At 44.5% G+C, this 11,625-nt stretch overlaps 1 protein-coding gene across 1 annotated transcript in view; it reads right to left on the bottom strand.

Moving 5' to 3' along the window:
* Window positions 1–227: 227 nt before the first annotated feature.
* Window positions 228–11,625, bottom strand: part of LOC124776326 (V-type proton ATPase subunit H) — a 74,448-nt gene continuing 63,050 nt past the window's right edge. Inside the window, 5 exon segments of the mRNA XM_047251264.1 lie at window positions 228–1,397; window positions 10,429–10,495; window positions 10,498–10,541; window positions 10,896–10,999; window positions 11,001–11,148. Of these exon segments, the coding sequence (XP_047107220.1) occupies window positions 1,310–1,397; window positions 10,429–10,495; window positions 10,498–10,541; window positions 10,896–10,999; window positions 11,001–11,148 (451 nt within the window). The 3' untranslated portion in view covers window positions 228–1,309.

The raw sequence follows: 11,625 nt of genomic DNA, 5'->3' as shown, positions 1-11,625 counted from the left end.
GAAATGTAACAATATTATGAAAACAATAGTTGCTACTCACCATATAGCGGAGATGCTGAGTTGCAGATAGGCACAATAAAGAGAAAGAAAGCTTTTGGTTAACACACACACACACACACACACACACACACACACACACACACACACACATACAACTCGCGCACACTTGACGACAGTTACCTGTGTGTGTGTGTGTGTGTGTGTGTGTGTGTGTGTGTGTGTGTGTCCACTATATGGTGAGTAGCAACTATCCTTTTCATAATATTGTTACAGTGGAACTATTGTGGACATATAAACTCTGGATCAAGAATAATTTAAAAAGCAAAGGTTATATACATAAATCTCCAGGGAAAGTTGAAATTACATTTATCCTATGTAACCAGTGATGTAATACAAAAATAAAACTCGGACACAGTTTAAAATGCACAGCACATTAGAAGTACAGCACATATTGGATACCCAACACTCATCTTATGTCAAATTTACATACACTCATCAACAGCGCAGAAAGTGGGAATAAAAAGCTAAATGTTGATATTCTTAGACACCTCAATTAACATCAAAGAAGTATATTGTGAATTTATGCACATGTTCATATTTTCATTAAGAAATCATAGATGCCTATGCTTGTTTTATAGGTACTGATAATGTGTTCATGTTTGGAATTTTGAAAATAAAAGCAATGTTGGCCTTTTTTCTAGAACTGCACATGTTCTATGATAAATTCATTGTTGTTTACATAAACCAATTCGCTACTCTAAATTACCACGCGAGTCACACAAAAAACTAAAATTATCAAGATTATGCCTAATTCCTTCAAAATAATGTTGATGAAACAATTTTGTTTTATTTTTCCTTTGTGCAGCAATGTTTTATACACAAATGATGACAAACTTAACTATTACACCATAACAAAAACATTTCTCTACATAGAACCACTCATTACAAAATATTTTGTTTCCTGTGGCAAGTGAGATTTATTTATGTCAACATTTATTTTTATATTTCAATATCTACACACTTTATTTACATATTTATTTGTAACTTTAGTTAAAATTATACAATATATAATTTAAAAAATCTGTGTAATAGCTGTTATAATACAATACTTTACATTTCCAATGGAATGTAAATAAGGTTCAACACAAATTCAGACACTGCAATATGCTCTTTAGCCTAGATTTCTGAGCATTAATACTGAATACACCATAATCTAAACACCACATTCAAATTTCTTTCCTTAAATCCCAATCACCTGAATCGTAATCAGCATATCCAAGGCATTTAAAGGTATAAAAATGTACTAGGTCTACGATTTTACTGACAATGATGCAGTGCTTGTAGTTGGCTTTGTGCCTTGTGTCTGTTCTTTCTCAAGTTGTCTTCCAAGGTATTCCCTGTAAGAAAGCATTGGCGTCCTTAGACAATGTCAAGTCCACATATATTAACTTATTCCCTACAAATTAGTCAAACAGTTGAATTCTTTGGTATGTATGATGACAATTAAACTTCTTAAAAAATGCTACCAGAACACAAATAACAATATTTTAATTTCACAATTTTCATGATTGAAATAATCAAACATGCTGCTGTAACCATAAGAAAGATAAGACATTTGTTTCACTTCTACTGTCAAATGACGTGGATAGTGTATACGTAACAGTAGAACAAAAAAATAGTATTAATACTTGTAATTAATAGATTATTGTGAATATTAATGTCTGAACTATGAAGTCCTGCTAACTACCTTCGAAAGTACAATAACAACTCGGGTACAGATCTTAAAATCTCTGTAAAAGAGAAGAAGAATTATTGTGCACTTAACAAAAAGCAAATACAAGATTGTAACTGTTTGTGGCACTGCCACTACCCTGCCAACTGTATGGTGGGGAATAGGATGTCAAAACAGATCTGCAATGTTCAGTTACATAGTCTGCACTTTAATAATTTCATTCACATGATGAAATCATGTAAAGGATTGAGAATAATATGAATGCATAATGAATGCATGAAAAGGATTGAGAATAATATGAATGTGTGAGTTATGACTTGCCAGTATACCAAAATTAAATTGTGAGTATTTATTATGTTTGAGGATCTACTTGGGGGCAAGTGGCGGAAGCAAACAGTGTGATGTCCACTTTTGCAAAGGTCACATAATGCCCTAAATGCATCTTTCTTCAGATGCAGAGTTCGAGGGTCAGGCAGGTCTATAAAGATCTCTTAGCAGTGTTCTGAATCATCTTAAAATTGGATCACAAAAATCATGCCGATCTAACAAAGTTCCTTGCACACAAAAAGTATCCACATTTACTCTCAGTATGTAATAAATGGTTGTGGATAGCATTCATGAAAATTATGTGCTTTTTTTCCTCCTCCAAAGCAGCACTAGTAGCACCTGTAGCAAAAGTAACATGAAAGTGATGAAATTTTTTTCTTACTGTTGTACAGTTGCTGTGGTCTTCAGTCCATAGACTGGTTTGATGCAGCTCTCCATGCTACTCTATGCTGTGCAAGCTGCTTCATCCCTGACTAAGTACTGCAACCTACATCCTTCTGAATCTGCTTAGCGTATTCATCTCTTTGTCTCCCCCTATGATGCTTACAGCATTCTTCTGTAGCACCACATTTCTAAAGCTTCTATTCCCTTCTTGTCTACGCTATTTATTGTCCATGTCTCGCCTCCGTACATGGCTACAATCCAAACACATATTTTCAGAAAGGACTTCCTGATACTTAAATCTATATTCGATGTAAACAAATTTCTCTTCTTCAGAAACACTTTCCTTGCTACAGCCAGTCTACATTTAATATCCTCTCTAGTTCGGCCATCATCAATTATCTTGCTCCGCAAATAGCAAAACTCCTCTACTACTTTAAGTGTCTCATTTCCTAATCTAATTCCCTAAGCATCACCCTACTTAATTCGACTACATTCCATTATCCTCATTTTACTCTTGTTCATGTTCATCTTATACTCTCCTTTCAAGACACTGTCCATTCCGTTCAACTGCTCTTCCAAGTCCTTTGCTGTCTCTGACAGAATTACAATGTCATCAAAGTTTTTATTTCTTCTCCATGCATTTTAATTCCTACTCCAAATTTTTGTTTTGTTTCTTTATTGCTTGCTCAATATACAGACTGAATAACATCAGGGATAAGCTACAACCCTGTCTCACTCCCTTCCCAGCCACTGCTTTCCTTTCATGTCATTCAACTCTCGTAACTGCCACCTGGTTTCTGTACAGATTGTAAATAGCAGTTTGCTCTCTGTGTTTTACCCCTGCCACCTTCAAAATTTGAAAGAGAGTATTCAAGTCAATATTGTCAAAAGCTTTCTTGAAGTCTACAGATGCTAGAAACGTAGGTTTGCCTTTCCCTAATCTACACTCCTGGAAATTGAAATAAGAACACCGTGAATTCATTGTCCCAGGAAGGGGAAACTTTATTGAGACATTCCTGGGGTCAGATACATCACATGATCACACTGACAGAACCACAGGCACATAGACACAGGCAACAGAGCATGCACAATGTCGGCACTAGCACAGTGTATATCCACCTTTCGCAGCAATGCAGGCTGCTATTCTCCTATGGAGACGATCGTAGAGATGCTGGATGTAGTCCTGTGGAACGGCTTGCCATGCCATTTCCACCTGGCGCCTCAGTTGGACCAGCGTTCGTGCTGGACGTGCAGACCGCGTGAGACGACGCTTCATCCAGTCCCAAACATGCTCAATGGGGGACAGATCCGGAGATCTTGCTGGCCAGGGTAGTTGACTTACACCTTCTAGAGCACGTTGGGTGGCACGGGGATACATGCGGACGTGCATTGTCCTGTTGGAACAGCAAGTTCCCTTGCCGGTCTAGGAATGGTAGAACGATGGGTTCGATGACGGTTTGGATGTACCGTGCACTATTCAGTGTCCCCTCGACGATCACCAGTGGTGTACGGCCAGTGTAGGAGATCGCTCCCCACACCATGATGCCGGGTGTTGGACCTGTGTGCCTCGGTCGTATGCAGTCCTGATTGTGGCGCTCACGCTGCACGGCGCCAAACACGCATACGACCATCATTGGCACCAAGGCAGAAGCGGACTCTCATCGCTGAAGACGACACGTCTCCATTCGTCCCTCCATTCATGCCTGTCGCGACACCACTGGAGGCGGGGCTGCACGATGTTGGGGCGTGAGCGGAAGACGGCCTAACGGTGTGCGGGACCGTAGCCCAGCTTCATGGAGACGGTTGCGAATGGTCCTCGCCGATACCCCAGGAGCAACAGTGTCCCCTAATTTGCTGGGAAGTGGCGGTGGTGGGTCCCCTACGGCAATGCGTAGGATCCTACGTTCTTGGCATGCATCCGTGTGTCGCTGCGGTCCCGGTCCCAGGTCGACGGGCACGTGCACCTTCCGCCGACCACTGGCGACAACATCGATGTACTGTGGAGACCTCACGCCCCACATGTTGAGCAATTTGGCGGTACGTCCACCCGGCCTCCCGCATGCCCACTATACGCCCTCGCTCAAAGTCCGTCAACTGCACATACGGATCACGTCCACGCTGTCGCGGCATGCTACCAGTGTTAAAGACTGCGATGGAGCCCCGTATGCCACGGCAAACTGGCTGACACTGACGGCGGCGGTGCACAAATGCTGCGCAGCTAGTGCCATTCGACGGCCAACATCGCGGTTCCTGGTGTGTCCGCTGTGCCGTGCGTGTGATCATTGCTTGTACAGCCCTCTCGCAGTGTCCGGAGCAAGTATGGTGGGTCTGAGACACCGGTGTCAATGTGTTCTTTTTTCCATTTCCAGGAGTGTATCTTCTAAGATAAGTCATAGGGTCAGTATTGCCTTACATGTTCCAACTCTTCTACAGAATCCAAATTGATCTTCCCCCGAGGTCAGCTTCCACCAATTTGTCCATTCGTCTGTAAAGAATTCGTGTTAGTATTTTGCAGCTGTGACTTATTAAACTGATAGTGCAGTAATTTTCATAACTGTCAACACCTGCTTTCTTTGGGAGTGGAATAATTATAGTCTTCTTGAAGTCTGAGGGTATTTCACCTGTCTCATACATCTTGTTCACCAGATGGTAGAGTTTTGTCATGGCTGGCTCTCCCGAGGCTGTCAGTAGTTCTAATAGAATGTTGTCTGCTCCCAGTGCCTTGTTTCGACTTAGGTCTTTCAGTACTCTGTCAAATTCTTCAAACAGTATCATATCCCCCCATTTCATCTTAATCTATGTCCTCTTCAATTTCCATAATATTGCCCTCAAGTACATCACCCTTGTACAGACCCTCTATATCATTATTTCTGCTTTCTCTTCTTTGCTTAGGACTGGCTTTCCATCTGAGCTCTCTTGATATTCATATGGGTGGTTCTGTTTTCTCCAAAGGTCTCTTTTATTTGTCTTCTGCTTAACCATTTTGCACTTCCTGTCAATCTCATTTTTGAGACCTTTGTATTCCTTTCCGCCGGCTTCATTTACTGAATTTTTATATTTTCTATGCATTTGAGACCATTCTCTTATTCACATTTATAGTATGCGGGAGGGTGGGGTGGGGGGGGAGGGGAGGGGAGGGAGGAAGGGAGGGAGAGGGAGGAAGGGAGGGAGAGGGAGGGAGGGAGAGGAAGGGAGGGAGGAAGGGAGGGAGAGGGAGGGAGGGAGGGAGGGAGGGAGGGAGAGGAAGGGAGGGAGGAAGGGAGGAGAGGGAGGAGGGAGGGAGGGGAGGGAGGGAGGGAGGGGAGGGGGGGAGGGAGGGAGGGAGGGAGAGGGAGGCTGGAGGAAGGGAGGGAGGCTGGAGCGAGGGAGGGAGGGAGAGGGGGAGGGGGGTGGAGAGAGAGAGAGAGAGGCTGATCAGTTCACATGCTTGCACATGTCTGCATCTACATCTACATTTATACTCCGCAAGCCACCCAACGGTGTGTGGCGGAGGGGCACTGTACGTGCCACTGTCATTACCTCCCTTTCCTGTTCCAGTCGCGTATGGTTCGCGGGAAGAACGACTGTCTGAAAGCCTCCGTGCGCGCTCTAATCTCTCTAATTTTACATTCGTGATCTCCTCGGGAGGTATAAGTAGGGGGAAGCAATATATTCGATACCTCATCCAGAAACGCACCCTCTCAAAACCTGACGAGCAAGCTACACCGGGATGCAGAGTGCCTCTCTTGCAGAGTCTGCCACTTGAGTTTGTTAAACATCTCCGTAACGCTATCACGGTTACCAAAATAACCCTGTGACGAAACGCGCCGCTCTTCTTTGGATCTTCTCTAGCTCCTCCGTCAACCCGACGTGTATTTTATGGGGCCTAAAGCATTTGAGACCATTCTCTTATTCACATTTATAGTATGGCATAATGCTGGAACATGCTTAAAAATTATTTTATAGTATGCACATGTTCTCATCAGTTAAATTTTCTCTCTCTTCTGTTACTCAAGGTTGTACAGTATGTTTCTTAAATCATGGTGGAGATCCAGTATCGTGTCTTTCTGTCACAAGTAATTATCCTGCCCCAACAACAAACGATTTACATACATGCAAAATTATCCATCTATTTCTCATGTTTTCCTGGCACGTTCAGATTAATACACATATGGCCAATATGGTCTATAAGCAACTTTCTGTGCGCACGCACACGCGCACACATGCGCGCGCGCGCGCGCACACGCGAGCGCGCGCACGCACACACGCGCGCGCGCGCACGCACACACGCGCACACATGCGCGCGCGCGCGCGCACTCGCGCGCGCGCACGCACACGCGCGCACACGCGCGCACGCACACGCGCGCACGCGCGCGCGCGCGCACACGCGCGCACGCGCGCGCACACATGCGCGCGCGCGCACACATGCGCGCGCGCGCACACGTGCACACATGCGCGCGCGCGCACACATGCGCGCGCGCGCACACGACGCGCACACATTGCGCGCGCGCGCACACGCGCGCACACATGCGCGCGCGCGCACACGCGCGCACACATGCGCGCGCGCGCACACGCGCGCACGCACACGCGCGCACACGCGCGCGCGCGCGCACACGCGCGCACACGCGCGCGCGCACACCCGCGCGCACAAGCGCGCGCGCGCGCGCGCGCACACCCGCGCACACATGCGCGCGCGCACTCCCGCGCACACATGCGCGCGCGCGCGCGCGCACACCCGCGCACACATGCGCGCGCGCGCGCGCACACCCCGCGCACACATGCGCGCGCGCGCGCGCACACCCGCGCACACATGCGCGCGCGCGCGCCGCAGCGACACTCACCCGCGCACACATGCGCGCGCGCGCGCACACACCCGCGCACACATGCGCGCGCCGCGCGCGCACACCCCGCGCACACATGCGCGCGCCGCGCGCGCGCGCACACACCCGCGCACACATGCGCGCGCGCGCACACCCGCGCACACATGCGCGCGCGCGCGCACACACCCGCGCACACATGCGCGCGCGCGCGCACACACCCGCGCACACATGCGCGCGCGCGCGCACACACCCGCGCACACATGCGCGCGCGCGCGCACACACCCGCGCACACATGCGCGCGCGCGCGCACACACCCGCGCACACATGCGCGCGCGCGCGCACACACCCGCGCACACATGCGCGCGCGCGCGCACACACCCGCGCACACATGCGCGCGCGCGCGCGCGCGCACGCGCACACATGCGCGCGCGCGCGCGCGCGCACACATGCGCGCGCGCACACATGCGCGCGCACGCACACACACACACACACACACACACACACACACACACACACACACACACACACACACACACACACAAAATAAGTATCATCTGGGGCGGGAGGGGAGGGGAGGTGGAGGGAGGGGGGAGGTGGAGGGAGGGGGGAGGTGGAGGGAGGGGGGAGGGAGGGAGGGAGGAGGGAGAGGGAGGGAGGAAGGGAGGGGGAGGGAGGGAGGGAGGGTTGGAGAGGGAGGGAAGGAGGAAGGGAGAGAGAGAGAGAGAGAGAGAGAGAGAGAGAGAGAGAGAGAGAGAGAGGAAGGGCTGATGAGTTCACATGCTTGCACATGTTCTCATCAGTTTCATCTCCTAACTATGGCAGTATTATGGAGCATTTCGACAACAAACTGTTGTCTTTTTTGGTTATTTTTAATTATAAACAGCGACTTAAATATGTATACCTTATATATGGGCAGTTTATCAACTCTTTGTGAACTGTGGGCTTTTTAAACATCAACTCTTAAAGACACATACATACATTTCTGAAGACCCTATAAGCAACTCTCCTGCAAAACTTAAAAAGCTGGCAATAAGCTGAATACCTCTCTAAACTGTTTGTGTCAAGAGATGGGATTGTGGAATATCTTGACAGGACATATGAGAATATTTACAGAATATGTGCAAACAGTATCCAGTTTTTCCAAGCCAAAGAACACACTGAACTATCCATTGCACTATTCTTATCACAGCTGACAGAAGAGTAAAGCAATCATACGAGCTAAACTACCCTTCCTGACTACCTAGAAGTGCACTGTAAGGCTCCAAAACTAAGATGTTCATTCCTGCAGTGAAAGTATCATAGCAGTATTTTCTTTTGTTTCAGAAGTATTGGAATCAGAAACTTCAGCCGTTAGATTGTCCAAATTTTTAAATGTAGTTAGAGTGCCTCTTCCTCTATACTCAGTTTTCCCCAAATACTGTCCTTTCCCCCCATGTTGGTAAACAACGTTTTCCAAACAGAAGAAATGTGCTATCATAAGGCTCTTGGCAAAGGAAGGGTGCAAACAAACCAACATTCATAGTACTTATTTGTAGATGACACCATTGGCAAGAGCAATATTACAAGTAGTTGAAACTATTATTCAAGAGTGCAGTGGGCACACCGTAAAATGTGACTACTGATCCAAATCAACAGTGATTGGATGGCTAATTTGCAGGCACAGACTGGTCTTGCACTTTCTATGCAGTGGAACAAATTGAGGCAATTTTGAGAAGCAACATTCTATAGATGAAGAGTCACTCCAAATACATGCAGTTTGAAAACTGAACATCAGCTAATAAGTAATGAGTGCTTTTGCAATACTTTTAGTAACATCAATGTGTTTTCTGCTTTTACCATGGAGTATTTTCTTTTAATTTTCTGCCCGGGTTACATTTTGAACTTTCAGTATAGTTAGCCCTGCTAATAGATTTGAATGTTGTGAATATTGCCCATCTTTCTTCAGATCATCTTGTATTATGCTGGCTGCAAATGTGGTCGGTAGAAAGTATGTGGAACATACAACATTAAATAAATTCCTACAACTTAGTGGCCTGGATTCACAAATAACTGATATCCTTCATTTAGTGGAAGCCTGTAACCAAGTCTGTAATACAAGATAGAACTAACCATTTCCAAAGCTTTTCCCATTACCTGTTACTGGTGCACTTACATACCTGTATCGTGCAACCGACATCTTCTATAAAGGTTGGATCACAGTACTGTTTATTTCAAAATGCACTGCTTTCCTAACAGAAAATATTCCCCTGTTCTTAGTTTCTATCAATTCGCTGAATAAATGGCCATTTCTCTGCATAACACGAATGTGTGTATTACATTTTATTTGTAACACAAATTTGACAATAACCAATAGACAAATAACCAGAGCTTTAAACTGAACAACTGATGATCTCAGAATATGAAGATTTAATAGTACAGGATCATGTATTATTTTTCACATCTTTTTACTAATAGGTATATTAACCTTCTATTTCACTATCATCATTTGCAGGGATTGTTTTCCGGGGCACATTGACAAGCTCGATAGAATGGAAACAATTTGGAGATTTGTTGCAGTAAGTTTCATATGCAGGCAGTTATTTGGAGCTCTCTTCACCCAGCACTTACAAAAAGCAATTTTCTTGTTACTTCAACAAAACTCAGGACCAGATCTTAAATATCACTCCTGTTTACTGATAAATAATTTTTACTACAAAAGCTAATATGCCTATTGATGTCAAACAGAAATATTAGCATGCATTTGATTTGACGGACACACGCTCCAAAAACAGATTCAAGAAGTCGATCAAGAGCTTGCTCGCTCTCTCTCTCTCTCTCTCTCTCTCTCTCTCTCCTCTCTCTCTCTCTCTCTCTCTCCCCCCCCCCCCCCTCCCCCCCACCACTTCCCTGTCTGTGCCTTCCTAAAACCCTCTGACTGATTGTCCCAGTTAGTAATATGGAGACCTATGGTTTAAAGTGGATCCTAATCTGTGGTGGAACTCAGCATTTTTCACATACACAGATAACTGCCAGAGGTGAAAGAAGCAATAAGTGACGGAAATAGATCCTAAGACCAAATGAAGATTGAATCCTAGACCAATGGATTTGTAGTCCAATACCTGCTGCATTACCAAGTCATATTATATCATTTAAAGCATTTATAGTTTAAAAATTAACAAGCTCTCTATAAATTCAGTTAACACTTACCAATTATGAACCATCAATTTCTGTACTGCGAGCAGAGCTTCATAACGAACATTTGGGTCCTCATGCCAAGTAACTGCATCACCAACTGTTTACCACCCAACTGTTCAATTACACTACGAAGAAAGAAAACTTTTGAAAGATGCAACATCTATGCTGCTAATTTCTGATGCATAACAACAATGTAATTAGTCTAAACACTTTTCCACAATTATCTCTTGGGAGAATAATAAATCTTAACACACTCTCTTCCCTACAATGAACACAAATTATGTATGATACACTTTTGATAGAAATGATGGCAATTTAACCAAAAAGAATCTGCCCCTTAGTCAACAATAAAGTAGTCAACATTTCATTTTAAAGTAATATTAAGTATACAACAAAAGTTTTGAAAAGTAACAGAATGTATTATTACAACAATTAACTCATAACAGTGTTTATGTCTCATGTTTTTCTCACATCCAAACTAGTTGAACGGACAAATACTCACTGTTTTCCCTCTTGGGTAGTGTCTCACGTATTCACCAATGTCAAAGCTAGCAACACTCAGCACTAATGGATCTTTGCTGGTTTTCCAGCAGATGAATTAATATACGAAGCAATTCATAATTTTTTTCATTGAGCCTGCCTGCATTTTCACGCCAAAATTTTGCTGATTTATGGACAGGACTCCACTCCAACCGACCTGATTTCACCTCTGTGGCATACTCATCAAAAGAACTGCAAAAATAAAAGACACAAATCTTTAAAGACGTACCTAAAGCACATATGACAAAGGCAAAATTCAATAGGCCACTTGTTTGTTTGATACATATTGCTACCAAAAAAACATTGTAGATTGAAAAAAAGTACGATGACCACAGGAAACCACACCAATCATTTAGATGTATTACAATTTGTTAGAAAGGCAATGATTACAATGCAGGGATGCACAATATCATAACTGTTACTATAAATACATTTACTTTTCCAATTACAGTGTTTTTCCCTAGGAGTTTTATTTTGGAAAATTCTTTCATTTAATTCTGTTTTATATTTGCTTTCCTAACAGCTATGTTTATGTGGTAGTTCCATTTGACTTCAGATTGTATGGTAAATACTAGATTGTTGCACAAACTAATGAACAATCACTAATGACGTAGCTGAGTATTCCTGCATTTCAAAATATTTTGTCACTGTACATAATCTGGTAACTGC

Source organism: Schistocerca piceifrons, chromosome 2, assembly GCF_021461385.2.
Source record: "Schistocerca piceifrons isolate TAMUIC-IGC-003096 chromosome 2, iqSchPice1.1, whole genome shotgun sequence".
Lineage (NCBI taxonomy): Eukaryota > Metazoa > Arthropoda > Insecta > Orthoptera > Acrididae > Schistocerca > Schistocerca piceifrons.
This window is presented reverse-complemented; position numbering and strand designations above follow the sequence as displayed.